The sequence below is a fragment of the Cylas formicarius genome, unplaced genomic scaffold (genome assembly GCF_029955315.1).
Source record: "Cylas formicarius isolate icCylForm1 unplaced genomic scaffold, icCylForm1.1 PGA_scaffold_3__17_contigs__length_32017465, whole genome shotgun sequence".
NCBI classification, from domain to species: Eukaryota; Metazoa; Arthropoda; class Insecta; order Coleoptera; family Brentidae; genus Cylas; species Cylas formicarius.
The window spans coordinates 10,749,769-10,767,938 of NW_026844326.1; the positions used below are offsets into that span (position 1 = coordinate 10,749,769).

The 18,170-nt window shown below is 33.9% G+C and overlaps 1 protein-coding gene across 1 annotated transcript in view; it reads left to right on the forward strand.

Annotated features, from left to right (window-relative positions):
* Nucleotides 1–241: 241 nt before the first annotated feature.
* Nucleotides 242–18,170, forward strand: part of LOC132699898 (runt-related transcription factor 3) — a 48,764-nt gene continuing 30,835 nt past the window's right edge. Inside the window, exon 1 of the mRNA XM_060666874.1 lies at nt 242–1,087. Coding sequence (XP_060522857.1) covers nt 697–1,087 — 391 coding nt within the window. The 5' untranslated portion in view covers nt 242–696. The remainder of the gene's footprint in view (nt 1,088–18,170) is intronic.

An 18,170-nucleotide genomic window follows, 5' to 3' on the forward strand; every position in this document is an offset into this window, starting at 1 on the left:
CCCCTGATAACTAAAGGGTTATCAAGCCGCGCGAGTGCTACTGCTTTTGGAAACGTGGCTCGACAAGACTCCGGTTCCTCGTCTTGCTCTAACCGCCGCTCTCCATGGCTATTTTTGGATGGGACGTAAGCTACCGCACGCGTTTTTGCTAGTTAATCAACAACACACTGTTTAAGTCTTTAGTTTTGGTTTCGGTTCGACTTGGAACGACACACGCCGAGTGTTACCCAGTGATAAAACGCTTTAACGCACGTCCACACCTTTCGCCACCCGCGGCTGGCAAAAAATTTTTTTTTTTTGCCGCCCCAATTTACCGGAACCGTCCCCTGCGCGCAACCCCGCCGCCAATTACGTCAACCGTATTTAAAAGTTCGCTCCGCTACGTGTGTATACACACACACCTGATGTGCGCTTATGAAGTGAGTGCGTCAACCCTCCCGCCGCCGCCGCCACCGCCGCCGTACCCCACCCCTGAAAAACTTCTCTCATTCAGAAAAAGTGTTGACATGTGTTGCTTAGCAACCGCCGGAACGCGCAATAAACCGTGCGATTTTTGACTGACATGTGATGGCTTTTTAATCTAGTTTCGGCATCAATTTCTCCCGAGCAAAATACGCACCGATGACGAATAAGAAAAAAACGCGGCTGTTGTAGGTCGAAGCGTTCGTAGGACCGTCGCCAAGTTGCCCAACAAGCATGCACCTCACCAACACTCAAACCGCGACGGGTGCCGCATCGTCCCCGGAAGGTACCAACATTATCAATGATACCTACACGAAGATGACGTCCGACATTCTCGCGGAGAGGACTCTGAACGACTTCCTATCCGAACATCCCGGCGAACTGATAAGGACCGGGAGTCCTTTGTTTGTTTGTACAGTGTTACCCCCTCATTGGAGGTCGAATAAGACGTTGCCGGTCGCCTTCAAAGTGGTCGCTTTGGGTGACGTGGGGGACGGTACTGTGGTGACAGTGAGGGCCGGGAACGACGAGAACTATTGTGCAGAGTTGCGGAACTCGACGGCCGTCATGAAAAATCAAGTAGCCAAATTTAACGACCTTAGATTTGTCGGACGAAGCGGAAGAGGTAAGACTAATTTCGTTGGTCGAAGACCTACAGAAACAAATCGCTAAAGTTGATAACAGTTTCGTAAATCTATATTTTTGAACGTTTACATGGATCCAACTTAGCAATAACGATAATCAAGCTCTTCCTTTTCTAGCCGTACAAAAACTAGACAAATACCGGAGATCAGTTCACCAACTTTACACCTGCATCTGCGTGCACTCCTTACACGTTCTCTTTCAATAATTTATTATTAAAAAATAGAACGGCAAAGTAATAAAAATGCTGAGCGGGGACAGTTGTTACTTGATGAAAATCCATTCATTACAATTAAAATAGAACACAAAAATGTTCAGATTTCTAACAAAAGTGACTAATTCGCCTCCTTTTGTTATAGAATAACTCATTTCATTCATTTAACTTGGCTATCAGACGCAGACACACATTTTCAATTACGCACTCAAAATTTAACAATTCTATTTGCCGACATTGAACACATATCTCTTTCATTGTAACATGAGATACATAATTTGTTTTTTTTTTCATATTTCATAAAAAATGTTTACCTGCTGAGGGTAATTTTGTGTTCCTCTGCAGTATCTACTTATTAATAACAAATTATTGGTGGATACTCTTAAAACCGCTTGTGCCGACTTTTTTTAAATTGGTCTATTAAAGACTTTTTGGAAAATCTCTTGTAATAGCATCATCACATAGTATTTTTCAGGATTACATTCGTTAGCATCCGAGCATAGCTTATATTCTTCAGCTTTTTCAAAAACATGAGTTATTGTGTTATCATCATTGTTCATTCAATTTCATCATTTGTTGAAAGAAACATAACAACAGCGATCAAGTCGCCTTTATTAGTGGATCCTTCTGAGTGATTTATATATATATATATATATATATATATATATATATATATATATATATATATATATATATATATATATATATATATATATATATATATATATATATATATATATATATATATATATATATATATATATATATATATATATATATATACTTGTTAATAACAAATTATTGGAGGATATTTTTAAAGCGGCGTATACTGATTATTGTTAAAATGGACCTACATAAATGCAATCATGGTCATTATTATGAATATTATATTGATTATTTTCCGAACAGCATTGTGAAAAAATGAATTTATTATATTCATGTGCTTATTGCTCTTAGTTAAAAGATAATTTTGATAAGAACAAGAAAAAGCTCAAAAATTGCTCGCCGATTCTGGAGAAGTATATTGAGCTGTTGAAAATTGTCATTTTCTACCATATGCAGAATTATTTATCAATATAACTCATATCGGACCAATCCAAAATTGCAACAATTCTCATGATTCGCAAGCCACATTTCATTCGGTCTTTTGGGACAAGACTGTGAAACAGAAAACTACATCAGTAATAAAAAGTTTATTTTACTAGGTTTACCAGAATGAAAGAAAAAAAATGCAAATAATAATATGTTTGCTGCGACTGCAGAATTCAATAAGCAAGTGAGAACGAATACAAGTGCCGTGTGTATTTCCATTATTCGGTCCCCAAAAGGGAAGGGAACACGCCGAAAATTTCTCCTTTCTTGGAGATTTTAACGCTGGACGTAAGAAAAACGCGGGAAAGGCAAACTCTCGTGTGAGACCCTGGCGACGGCAACGGTTTAAGAAGTTTAAGGAAAGTTCAGGTTAGGAGGCGACAGTAGTTGTTGCTCTCCGTTTATTTTGCGCTATTTGAGTATAAAATCAATAAATACTTGTTTAACACAACTGGATGTTGCCAAAAAGTATAGTATTTCAATTTATTTTTTTTTGTCGTTGGTTATACGCCATATACAATAATCTTTGTTTGGGGTAATGGTTTGTTTATAATTTTTAATACCACCATTAAATTAGGTAAAATAAAAAAAGACAATAATAAGAATTATTGCCATAGAAATTTGCATAAAAGCGCCAACGCGCAAAATTACCTTCCCGTAATTAGAAACACACCTCAACGATGTGTTTGTATTAGTTAGTTTGTCAAATAAAACGGACTAATATAATCTAACAAGAATTGTGAAATGTGAAAAATTGTCCTTATACTTTTAAAATTGCGGATTTAGAAGCAATTACCCGCGAAATTATAAGCAATGAATTAATTTTTTTGATAGCCATGGCACCGCTTTTTACTGATTTTATTTGTTATATTTTTCGATTGATAATATCATAAAAAGTTTAGTTTAAAAAAAAAATCCAATATTTCTTAGCATAATTTCGAAGAAATTCGAGCTTTGACATGTTGTTTTAAAGCTTATTTTATAATAAATAACAATTATTTGGATATGCGGTAATAGTCCCTGAACGAATACACATTCTTCTGTAGGATAATATTGTCTAGCCTAGGAGATCAACACATTACATTTATGGTTACAAAAGGAATACTAGCCGTCTGACCCCATTAACATTATGACATATATTTGTCTATTAAGAGCTTAGTTGAAACACAAGCACAAAATTTCAGGATTTCAAGATTTATTTATTATTATAAAAGAGTTTTAATGCATTACTGCACTATGGAAAAACCATATGTATATGCGGTTTAATAGTTGATATAAAGAGTTAGGTTCAATTTCAACGGTCCTTAGCTAAAGATCATCTTAAAAAATAGGCGAGCTTAACATTATTACATTGTCATTAGTTAACTAAGTACAAACTTTTTAGGTACATGTGATGCAAATTATTAATAATCTAATCTAATCTTAAAAGATTTCATAGTAGATATAATGTTTTTGTTTTTGATTTTGTGGTAGGGTTTATGTTTAAACTTTGTAGGTAGAAGATTATAAATTTTTGGTGTAGAATATAATAAATTTTGTCGACACTTAGTTAACCTTATTTTAGGCATAATTGCACTATTTCTCTTAGTATGTCTTATAGCATTATGCTGTATTAAAATAAGATGTTTACTGGATCGCAATGACTACTTTTATATAGACTTGATTAATTGATAGTGTTTGTTGTTTAATATGATATTTGATATATATTTCGGCGTTATTTTCAATGCACATAGAGGAAAAGCAAAGTTAGAATTTTGAAATCTCCCTGTACCTAATAGATTGCTGATTAATTGACCTCTAGTTATTTTACTCGAAGGTTTAAAATCAGAGTCCAAAGTTAAAATTGTGTATTTTAATTGTGCCGTTTTATGTTGAGACGAAGAACCTTTTTATTTAATGTAACTTAGGAGGGGTGTGCTAACAACTAAGGAAACAGTACATAATAAACTCACTAATTATAATCAAATATAGAAATTGAAAATACAAACTTTTGTTTTTCAAATTGAAACATCTTTCTATTTACAGCCCAGGACACGATTGACAATAATTACTATTACCTAAATATTTTCAAATTTGAAACACAAAGAATTTTTAGCAGATCTTCGGGAGGCAATTCGTTTAGCCTTTCTAAAGGGGATAATATATGCGAATTTTTCATAAGACACAATGGGTCTTAAGTTTTTTAAAATTTTTGATTTTTTTTTTGTTTATCTTTTCTTTTTTGCACTTCTGTTCTGTGTGGCAGATTGTTACTTTACGTATAACACTGTTCACTGTTCAGAAAAGCATTTATTCGCTGGCAGTATAAAACTGCAAATTGTTAATTTTGGTTATTAGGCAGTTTTGAAATTATGCATTTAATTTTATAAAATTCTTATTTATTCGCTGGTTTTTGAAATGATGATATGGCAAAGTTTGAAAAAGAAAAATTGAATGGTTTCTAAATATGGAATATTTTAAAAAGCCATTAATAAGGTCACTGTTTATCACGAAAAAAAAGTAAAAACATATTTCAATACTTTTCAATGGTTAAAAAACTAATCTACATACGAGGAAAGTCCCAAAGTTTTAAATGTTCACAATAACCGTGTATCTAAAGAAATAAGGCGAACAATGTGGAAGGAGGAACAATTTATAGACTTACAGACAACTTTAAACTTACTGAAATATCTTATCTTGACTCTGGAAAACGTCCTTACCGCACTTATTCGTCAATTTAATCTTTTGATATTTGGCGGGGATTTCAATGTTGATCTGTTAAAAACTAATACTCCTGCTTATTTTCGATTTTCAAATACTCCCACGAACTTCGGCATGCATCAACTAATTACAGGGCCCACCATATGTGACAATATTGAAGTTCATGATATCGGCTGTGCTCTGATCGCTTCCAGTCAATAAACACCGGGTGGATTCTATTTATTTTATTTATCTACCAATTACATCCTTGTCTTCTACTTTACACCTACCTACTATTCTTTACCCTAACTTGTAACCCTTTGTATGTTTATTATTATTGTTTACTTTACCTATCCATAAACCAAACATCGAATATAATAATTTGTTGAGAGCAGCTGATTCTAAATTAAACTATTGTCTCATTGTCTTGGGCCATAGCAAAGCGTTCGACGCCTTGGATCATTTCCTTCTCTTAGCTAAACTGAACTACTACTTTCATTTTTTTTGTCAGAGATACCATAGAATAGTTATAAGAAATATTCATTCAGATGCTGTTGCCTTGGAAAGATGTGTTCCACAGGGACCTATTCTGTTCTCAGTTTATACAGCGTTTTCTGTACTTTTCTTGAATTTTGTAAACCTCATCAATACGCCTTTTGTTACTAGTAAAGCTTTAAATGCTGCATTAAAATAAATTTAGATCTGCAGCTCATAACTTCTTATTGAATACTAACAAAACGCAGGTGATATTATTTGGAAATAAAAGGGAAGAAGTTGTAAGAAACGCCTCTTTTAAGATTAAGCTAAATTGCGGCTAAATGATAAGATTATCTCTCCTTCTTTGGACGGGTTTAAAAATTTGGGATTATCATTTCACAGTGATTTGCGGTTTTCAAAGCATGTTGACTCGGTGTTACAAAAGTCTTTCTATAAGTTGACGACATTGTATATTCACAAACATTTTCTCAGTAAAGAAGTGAAACTTAAACTCTGTGATGTTAGTTTTATCCCATGTCGCTTATTGCAGTATCGTCTATTGGCCAGCTATACTAAATCGAGATAAGGAGAGACTCTGACGACTTCAGAATGTACGAATGTATGAATGTACTCGTTTTAGTTATAATCGGAAAAAAGATTGATCATATTTCTCTGATTCTGGTTGGCTCAAAGACCGTTATAAAGTGCAGTTAGCTAGCTACCTTTGTTTTTTTTACTAAACTTAAATAGGACTTCGTGGTACTTGTTTGATAAACTTTGCAGAGAAAATGATATTCGTAATCGAGACACCCGCCATTTTTTGAGATATTGCGTTCCTAGATACACTTCAGTGACTTCCGAGAGATCTTTTAGCTGCAACGCAGTTAAACTATAAGGGTTAATATTGTTTATTAGACCCGCCAGTATCTACCAAAAGGGTATGAGTTTATGATGTGCATCTATTTCTTGTACTTACGATGTAGGTATATACGGGTGTGTATTTTGTTGACAATTATGGTGTTGTTCTTGTGGTTACATGGAAGAGCGCAATTTGCAAATGTCGCCACTCTTGTATTATAACTTATATTGTAAGTTTGTTACTATTAATATTATTATTATCTATTGAAATTTTATTGGCCGTCTCTGTATCTTCACGAAAAAGTATATTTTATATTTCATAATAACGGAAATAACGAAAGTTCCCAAAATGAGACCCCCTTTCCAACCGTTTTACAACTTTAATATCCGAATTAATCCGAACGTATACATCTAAAACACAGCGTTCGAATAAAAATGAACTAATTTAATTTGAGTGCTTTTGCCAAACTCACTTCGGAAATCCCTTAAACCATAACGTAAACGGAAAAGCGGTAAAGTAAAAGTAAACAATTTTTGCTCGGGCGCGTCGCGTCGCTCCCGAAACTTTTATTTTTAAATTAAAACGTATCTGTTCCCCGTCGGCGAAAAGTTGGTTTTAACTTATTACAAAACGGATTATAAAGATGACAAAACTGTTCACTTCGTGCGGAATTAAGCTTTTATGAGCCGGATGACGGGGTTTCCCGTACGTCCGCTTTAGATGTCGCGCCGTGACGCTTTTCTGGACGTGTGCGGACGCACTTTCCCCGAAACCGACTCAATTATATGTTTTGAGATAATACCCGATCGTCTTTTTCAATTGCTAGAAACGGTTAGTTTCGATTAGCTATTTTATAGATAGATAGATAATCGTTGATTTGTGTGAAATTATGACAATAACAAAAAACAAATATAAACATAGTCCCATGGCTTAAGAAGTCTAAAAAAACAAGTATAATAAGAATAAGTATAAAAAAATACAGGTCATGTTCAAACGATCATTTGCATATATTAATTAGAAGCGGAGATAAAAAATATTTAAACATGTTAAGGGGTAGATTGTCGTTATATATTTATTTATTTATAAAGAAGTCTTTTTTACAGACAGAAGTAGCTGTCCGATAAAAAAAACGCAAAATGTCACGAAAAGATACTTTGTCACCGGACTAGTTTAAAATATTTTTTACCAGCTAAAGCTAATTAAGAACTAATTACAACTTTTTATTACAGTACAGTAGTACAGTATTATAGTACAGGCTTCAAAGCGCAGAGCAAATAGGTCAAGATCCGGGAACGCGTTCTCTACCCTGTTTTAAGTACGGGTACATCTGATAATTGGAGAGTTAGAAGAGTAGTTTGAATGATATGAATGTTTGCCTGTTTCGAAGAATGTAGGGATTACAGTTACCGTATATTTTTTCCAAAAAGAAAGGAGATTCAATCAAATTGTTTCCAACTCTATAAGGAAATAATAAATCACAATTTGTTCTACGATTTTCAAAAGACTGCATACAATAGAAATGAAGGTTTTCACTATAACTAAAAAAATGTCTGTCTTTTAAGTTTATAATTTAAAGCATTTACAAAATTTCGTTGTACACTCTCCAGCCGTTCGACATATTTAAAATACATTGGACTCCAGACTGGCGTAGCATATTCCAACTACTATTACATTACATTATAAAACCTACTTACAGTGTTTATAAACAACGAAAAGGCCCCCTTTTTTCGCTTCACCTTTTTCTATATCATATGTTTAGACTACATTTTATTTTGTGTCCTTGTCATTGCATTTAGCTTTTACCTAATATGACAATAATAATAATAATAATAATGCAACGGAGTCAGGAATGGACGGAAGTGGGAGGAATACACTTAAAACGAGGACTATTTCAAAGGGATGCATGAAGCGCTTTATGGTACTGTATTGCACTAGCTCCACTGTCTAGAATGTTAAATAAATGTAAAGTAGGTTTCCAGCTCCATAACAGACAACAAATAGATCAGTTACCCCATTATGGATGATATCAAGCTAATGTCATCAACTAAGACAGGTCTTGATACTCTACTAAGGACTATTAAAACATACAGTGATGATGCGCGCATGGAGTTTTGAATCGAGAAGTGCAAGATCACATGTCATGATGCCATGAAAAGAGGACAGTGGCAACAGCACCTGGAATTAGATAGAACCGTAGAGGCCATGAACAGGCGTGAAACATATCAATACCTAGGAACTGTTCACGCGAGGGGGATAAGCCACGGTAGAATGAAAGAGCTTTTACGAAATCGACTAATGGGTAGAATCCGGTCTATTTTGAAAACGTACCTCACGACTGCAAACAAAATAAAAGCGATCAACACCTATGTTATGCCAACAGTCAGTTTTGGGATAATTAAATGGATCAACACTGATATTCAAAGCATGAATCGTAATATTTCAGTACAATTTATAAAAAATAGAGCCAGGCACTCCAAAAGCTCAAAAGAAAGATTTCATCTACCAAGAAAAAAAGGAGGAAGAGGTGTACTAGACCTAAAAGATGGCCACCAAGAATGAATTGACGAAATGAGAAGGTTCTTTTATGAAAAACGCACAACATTCACGTACCACCGCAACATCGTGAATGCAGATAAGAAACTCACGCCTCTTAAAATGGCGGATAAAGACAATCAACCGCCGTTGCAGAGACGGAAATCAAAAGAACTACATGGACACTACCCCGCTAAAATTGAACTCGACCAAATAGACACCAATGCTTCCAACGCCCGGTTAGAAAACAGTACGCTGATGGCGGAGACTGAGGACTTTATGCATTCATTGTAACAGGAGATCCAGACATACAAGATGACATGTGCAGAATGTGCCGCACCAAATGAGAAACCATAGGACACATAATCGCAGGATGCACAACCTTAGCTCCAATAGAATACCTCAAAAGGCACGATATCATAGCTAAAGTAATACACCAGGAAATAGCCCAAAGAATTGGTGTTTTGATGGAGACCCCTCCTTACTATGACTAAGCGCCAGAACCGGTTACTGGAAGTGAAACCCACAAAATATACTTGAACAGAACCATACTAACAGATCACACCATGGAACACAATAGGCCAGACATTGTGGTACAAGACAAACTCAACAAAATAGATATTGCTGTACCAGCTGCCCATAATGTTCTGGGAAGAAAAAGTGGTTATTGTGCCAATAATTGTGGCGGCAACTGGTGAAATACCTCTAAAACTACACTGGAGCCTTCAAACTCTGCAACTACCACCGAAACTGTACCTTCAGAATGCGGCCATACTGGGAACATGCCACATTGCTCGGAGGGTCTTGAATGTCAATTCCTGAAAACAAAACAGATTTAACATCACAAAACTATTTGGGCACTTGCTGAAAGTCGTGTGCAAAGTACTTACCGGTGGAAACTAAAAAAAAAAGATAATAACAATTAATTTATTTGACAAAACAGGCCCCTGCCCATAGACTAGTAACAGCAGGTAACGCACGTAACTAAGGAGAACAGGGAACTGCGCAGAAAAATAAAAGTGAAGTCTTGCTTGCTAATAAGCTATTTGCTCATCGATGAGGTAATTTTTAAATTTCCTACTCAACGCGAGCAATGACACGACAGGATCAATTAATGCAATATACTTATTAACTAATGATGCAATTTGGTATGATAAAGACCCTTTAAAATGTTCTTTTCGTTCGAAACCGAATTTTATAGTACTCGTAGAATGTTGTCTGAAATTTAGTAATCTTTGATAACTTTTTTATATGATGATTTTATTTGCCACGAAAAATGTATCTAATAATTTTATATTTTACCCTTCCTAAAATTGATGCGCCCTTATTTTGAGCACTTTAAAATGTTATTTTGGTAAAAGCCCGAAAGTTAAAACGACATGTAATGATTTTTTAGTTTCTCTTCCATTCGAATAAAAAAAACAACGGCCGCCATGTTCGCAAGGTTTTCTTTTTAAAAACTTATAGTTTTATATGGGCTTTTAATTGATATTAGACAACTTGGAAACTTTTATAAAACTTACCTATAGGTGTCTGTTTGCTCTTGCAATGCACAAATGTCAGATTTCAATTATCGAATCATAATCTTATTTTTTAGTTCTTTACTTATTCCTAAATATGCCTTCTGTAATCGTTAAAAATATAGGACTTGAGGAAACATTATCGTTCTTGACGGTCATTATAAACTCACGGGAGTCCCTAAAAGATTAAAAAATTTAAACAAGTTGATTCGGAATCAAAATTTATTGCCGGAATCTGGTTGAAAACGATAGGAATGCATAAACAAAATGGATATTTTTATGTTATATGAAGCTGCCGAATCCGAAATGGCTCGTGGCTATTAATAAGCTGCGGGCCCAGAATTAAATAATCCAAGAAGATTATAGGTCGTGCCCCACAAGTATATCTTAACAATCTAGCAGAGCAGAGCTACATTCCGGTATTTGGCAATATAATATATTGATCTATTTCTTTTCCGATCTTGTATATGTTTTTACCTACTTTACTTTACTTATCACCGGCTGCACTTTAAAAAATAACGGCGCAGGTTTTAATGCAAGTTTTATAGAGGTTGCTACTATATCTTTTTTTTTTACAATTTTTGCTTACCTTGTGACATATCTTTAAGCAAACAATTCCTAAACATCTTAACCTCAAAAATATTGTGGCCTTCATCTTCAATGAAAAAACACACACAAGAGCGCATAGAGTTCCGGGCAGACTGCGTTTTAATTATTCTAATCTTCTTTTTCTTTAACTTAGCGCAAGATTTCTCCTGTTACATCTCACATATTGGGAATTTAGGTTAGAATCTTTTAAAGCAGTACTATAGGTAGTCATTGCCAAAAGCACATTCGTTCCCTTTTGTAAAATTGAACAAAAAATGTATATACAAATTTATACTCAATTCAAATTAAATAACGACCACAGAAACTTTCTTTTTGTTGTTATCAAATCAGATCTTGTCTAAACATCTCTCTGAACAAAGAGAAATTATTCTAGTAATAAGAAATAAAGAAAAACATTGCCAATATAAGCGGTGCAAGAAGTCCAAATTTTAATTAACGTGAGCATTTTGAAGTGAGGAATTGCCTTAAACAAAACAATGAAGACATGTCTATAGTGGGCCTTGTGTATTTTTCGAAACACAAATTAAATTTTGTAAATATGACTTTCAATAAAAGTATCGTTAAAAAAATAAATAATGACGTATCCTTATAAATGTCTAAAAACAATTATAATTCGTTTTGCGAATTGTTATATCTATCTATATGTTATATATATATATATATATATATATATATATATATATATATATATATATATATATATATATATATATATATATATATATATATATATATATATATATATATATATATATATATATATATATATATATATATATATATATATATATATATATATATATATATATTAAAATATAACACAATAAATAATTAAATCGTTTCTAAAAATAATATTTCTTTATTAACAATTAAAGTTAATGTGCCCAATCTATTAGCGTGGCAATGTAAAAATATTTGTTTAAAATTAAGCTCTTTGTTAATTCTCAAAATTTTGTCTCTTTAGTTTTGGTCAATTTTCTGCTTTTTAAAGAAATAAATTAAAAGTTCAAAGACCATATCATGGTATTAATCCTGAATTTACTTCGATGCAATGAATTTTAAAACAGGGAATTCGAAAATTTCCATATTTGGTAATTTGTTTAACTTCTACTGTATACTTTTGCAACAAGCGACCCAAAACGCGTTTGGGAGTAAACGGATATTTTCGGAGATATTTCCCACGCTTTGGATTTTGACGTTTGTCAATTCTGACGGTCATGTCAGTGAATGCATTGGTGTTGTTTTACAAAATAGCACCCAAAAATTAACGGTCATAGAAAAAGTATAGTATGCAACACGTTCGGTAAACTTTTTAAGTCACTCGTTTATTAAACACTCGTGAGTTTACCGCACTTGTTGCATAATCTACTATTATTGTTTTGCTGTAACATTATTACTGCTATACTAACTAGCTGCATAACATTTCATTCATATACATATAAATAAGCATAAGTAAACATAACTTACAAAAAATGTTTAAATAATCACTAAATTGTTTAGATTTTAAAAAATACTTTAGTTTCGAATTTATTGTTCGATTTTTTGAAAAAATATATGTGAACCGTTTATATTTTGTCTAAACCTCTATGAAATGGTAAGATAGTGACAATTTTTACTGTCTTGCAATTGTTTTCAACATCACAAAAATTTTCGAAACAAATAAATTTTTTTAAATATGAGATTCAATAAAAGTATTGTTAAAAAAAATTAATAACGACGTATCCTTACAAATGTTGAAGAGCAATTATAATTTTTTTCAAAACATATCTATCTATAGATTCAATTTAATGTAATAATATTGTATAAGTTAATATACTGACAAAGATTAAATTTCATTAAAATAAAATAGATAATTTAACCGTTTTTTTAAAGTAATATTTGGGACAATCAAGAAATATATAGAATGAAAGCGCGCACAAGTTTGTGGGAGCATATCATCGTGTTAATCCTTCATTTACTTCCATCCAATGAGTTTTGAAACACAGTATTCAAAATTTTCTATATTTGGTACTAGTTTGTTTTACTTCTGTTGTGCAATTTTTTATATTTATTTGTTTTCCATAGTATTTTTTTAACAGATTCATGGTTCTATTACTGAAACAAACATTTGGTACTGATGGACGGCATCCTTTGACACAAAACTAATTCAGATATCTATTATATACTTGACTAAACGACATTTGACTCACGAATTTATTTCACACGACCGGAGAGCAACGGAACGAGTATTTAATAAACGACTAACTTAAAAAGTTTACCGAACGTGTTGCATATTTTACTTTTTCTACGACCTTTAGTTTTTGGGTACATGACCGTCAGAATTGGCAAACGTCAAAATTTAATACGTGGGAAATATCTCCGAAAACAACCGATTGTTCCCAAACTCGTAGTATATTATGCAACAAGTGCGGTAAAAAATTTTAGAGAACCATATAATTCGATTTATTTTTGAAAACGTGAAATTTTATTTTACTACATTTTTTTTTCTTTTCAAAACATTTTTATTTCGATAACATATCTTAACATAGGTCTGGTCGACGTAATCGCAATTATCACAAAATAAAGAAAACAACTATAGTTCGAACAAAATTATTGAAATATATTTTAACATACAATTCCTGCTCTAACGGGGTTCCGAAAATTGTCCGTTGCAAACAAAAACTATCGGTCGAAATGTTTTAATCTAATAAACGCCGAAATTTGCCGGTATTGCAGGCAACGACACTGACGGCAACCAAAATATCGTAAAATGCATTTCGGCCTCGCTAATGCGACACGGCATTATGTAGAAACATTGATCCGCAAAATGCACTTGAAACCCCCATGCAGCACGGCGATGATATCAAAACTGCATCATGCAATATCAGAGAATCTAATTATACGTCACTTTCAACTCTAATTTGCCCTGCACTCAGCCCGCGAAATTTTATATTAAGTGTATGCGCGGTACTTCAAGTTGAACCCCCGCAATTGGGCAGCGCTTTTAATTTGAGTTAGTTCCGCAATAGGTCCTCTATTTTTGACTCGAATAATTTTGTAGCTACCGGATCCGTAGATATTTTTTACTGTTCTAGTTTTGTGTTCAATAAGTCGGTACGCCACTGACTTTTGTCTTTGATTGTTTGATTTTCTTAGTATCTCGTTTTTGATTTATATTGTAGATTTAATTTATTTATTTACTTATTATTATTATTATTGTTATTTTTATCACGTTAACAGTTAACGGATTAAATAAAGCAAATTTTTGAGGAATTAATCTAATTTAAGCCAGAATTTCTAAAAAACTAGTGAGAATTTCTGGAAAATAAGTCATGATTTTTGAGTTCAGTCAGAATTTCCTAGTTAATTATTTTTCAGAAAATTGGACTTATTTTCCAGAATTTAGGACTTATTTTTTAGAAATACTGACTTGTTTTTCAGAAATTGCTATGTAAGTTACAAATTTTAAACTATTTAATCCTATTTTTTATTTTTTCTCCAGTTGACACACTACTCTTGGCATTTTGCAATAATTTAGAACTTGTTTAAGGATATTTGGCAAGGTAGAACAAAATAAATTTCAGCGCGAATTAACAAATTTGTATCATAACATTTTTCCGTTAAAAAATTCATAACTTCTACAGGGGAATTATACTGCGGGATCTACACAAGAGTTTATTTTATTGAAAAATTTGAAATGCAAGAGTTGTTTGTACGGATGTGTTGCATGCAATGAAAATAGTTGCTATTGTTCCAATAAGAACCTTAGAGCATCCTACTTCATTATTTTAATCACGATCTAGGTGGTGGTCTTACTAGAAGCCAAAAAATAGTTAAAAGGCGCAATGTTCAATATTATGTTTCATCTATGTATATGTTTAAATTAATACAAACTTTTAAAAAACCACAGCACCGAATGTGACAATTAAGTATAAATAAGAAATAAATAGGTAAAAATATTTTTGGTTACATTGTTTCTGAAAATTTAAGCAAAAATTCAAAAAATATACATCCATATCCAGTCAGATGCTCGCGCGAAAACTAACTTGCCCTAATTTTGGTGGTGTGTTAATATTGATGCTAAATGCATTTTGTGTGACTTTTTACGTTTTGCTTTTAACTTGTTCAGCTTAAATTATATATAGTTCTTCCTACCATGACAGTACTAAGCATTTTATGAACCATGAAGATACCTGCATTGCAAAGCAAAAGCTAGTAATGGTTTTTTTTTTCGATGTATAGAACTTTAAGTTGCAATAAAACAACGATGGATTACTCGATTGACATGAATTTTATTTATCCGAAAGATAATCTTTTGGTATTACATTTTAAATATGATTTCTGGCATATGACCGCCACTACTGGCGCGGATGTAGTCCAATCTGGACGTCCAATTTTCGATGACTATTTCCAACATTTGTGGCCCTATATCGGCAATAACACGGCGAATGTTGTCTTCTAAATGGTCAAGCGTTTGTGGCTTATCCGCATAGACCAATGACCTTACATAGCCCCACAGAAAGTAGTCTAGCGGTGTTAAATCACAAGATCTTGGAGGCCCATTCACAGGTCCAAAACTTGAAATTAGGCGGTCACCAAACGTGTCTTTTAATAAATCGATTGTGGCACGAGCTGTGTAACATGTTGCGCCGTCTTGTTGAAACCACATCTCCTGGACATCATGGTTATTCAATTTAGGAATGAAAGAGTTAGTAATCATAGCTTTATCACGATTGACTGTAACGTTCTGGCCATCATCGTTTTTGAAGAAGTACGGACCAATGATTCCCATAAGGCGCACCAAACAGTCAGTTTTTCTGAATGTAATGGAGTTTCGACATACACTTGAGGATTAGCTTCGCTTCATCGCTAAACAAAATTCGCTTATGAAAATCGGGGACAACGGCAATTTCGTTTTGGGCTCATTCGACGAATCTACGCCTTACTTGAAATGATCGTTTGGCTTCAATTATTGCACAAGTTGCACATAAACCAATATCCTTTCGCAAAATCTTCCATAAAATGGATGAACAAAGATCCAATTCCTGTGCTCGATGGCGGATGGACTCATTCGGGTCTTCCTCAATGCTACGCTCTACAGCAGCAATAGCTTCTTCTGTATGCACCGTACGGCGTCTCTGGGGATGCGAGTTATCAATAAGAGTAAACGTGGTGCGAAAACGTTCCATGGTTAATCGAATTAACTGCTCTGATGGACGATTTTGTCGACGATAAAATGGACGTAGTGCGCGATACGTATTCCGCACAGAACCATTATTTTCGAAATTAAATTGCACTATTGGCAAGCGTTGTTCAGGCGTGAGTCTATTCATGATGAATTGCCAAATCAAACTGAGAATAAATCACTTGACAGCTGTTAAATCGGTCGCCATCTTGAACACTAATGCCAACTTAAAGTTCTATACATCGAAAAAAAACACCCATTATATCAAGGAAAGACGCGGCTCACTTAACATGTTATTGTGAAGCAGATATCTTTTCAAAAAAATTTCTTTATTGCCGTTTACTTGTTATTTGATAACCATAAATCGTTAGCGAGCAAAAATTTACTTAGACTAGACGGTCAATTTATTTCGCCCGTTTTAAAACATCTCCGACCGAGCTCATTATTTCACCCATAGGACAGAATAAATCCCGCCGGTCTGGCCAAACTACAAACAAACCCTTCCACCGTCTGATTCCGTTTTCCACTTCGCATGCACACATATTGTTAACTAAATACGCCATGGGCGTAGCTATCTTTATTTACGCTTGCAGTTTATTTTTTAAAACTGACAATAATTATTGACTAATGACCGACAGTAGATTAAATTTTAAGTGACGCAAAAATTTCGCTTCATTTGTTAAGTTTCCGTTGGCTCCAGTCGCAGAAGTACAGAATGTGCGACAGTCAATAAAATTGTCCAAAACATTTGACATATAGATGCAGTGCTTATATCTTCCGCAAAATGTACTGTTCTAACGGGTTTAAAATTTAAAGCCTAATTAAAGTGCTCTTTGACAAATCACTTTTGAGGTGTTCTTAATGAAATCGTAATCATAATTAATCATAAGACAGTACTAAAACTACTATCTCTTTCTTGGAAAGAGTAGACGGTGTACACTGTAATTCCTTTCATTCCTACAATACCTCTGAAATTCGTCGAGGAATTCTTTGGAAGTCCTTTGGAATGCTTCTGAAGCTGTTCCGAAAGTCCTTTATACATTACACAAACATTACTGCTCGGACCAATCGTTCTCTCATGTCTGAGCTGTAGAAGCGTATATTATTATGTCTGGGCTTGACTATTTTATTTGGTTGATTGGTAACCAGCTCGTTTTAGTTTTGATAAGCCTTCACTCGCAAATCATAACTTATCAAACTAAAACTACGAGTACATGGTTGGATCGAATTAAGTTTAATAGCGTTTTCTGTTTTCTCGCTTTGAGTGCTAAAGAGCCATCCTTTTCTGCCAAAAAAGTACACATTGTGCACTGTAGTTCCTTTTGTAAGTACAATTCCTTGAAATACCCCTGGAAAACCTACGCTGCGGTTACCACTCGGGCCTCAATGAAAATCTGTGATAAACTGCCATGGGTCAGTTGTTTATAAGTTGGACACTTAAACTTAAAACTTAAACGTGTCACTACAGTTCCTTCATCTAAAAACTTGCATATTCGATCTATGTATTTCCGAATCAACATATACGTATACGGTATTCATTATACTAAATTTTTTGGAACAAACCCACCAACCTTGGTAGTTATTTTTGTAGTACGTGTGGCGTCAAAAGTGTTGCAAACCCCAACACCAAATTTTACATCCCTGTCCATAAAGTTGTTCTTTAAATTATCTCTAAACGTTGGCTAAATTTAAAAAAGTTCACAGAATTTCACGATTCGCCCAAAATGCCGGACGTGTATGCACGTACGCCCTTTGCGTATAGGTTTCGACATTTTTTGCCGCTTTAATGCGATTGTGGGCCCTCGTTAGTCCGCGTTAGCTGAGCTTTTTGGTGAAAAATGCACACTACTTGACGTGTTTAACCCCGCTATTAGGGGTTTGTGTGCCACCTCAAACACACCGCTACATATTGCCGCGTGC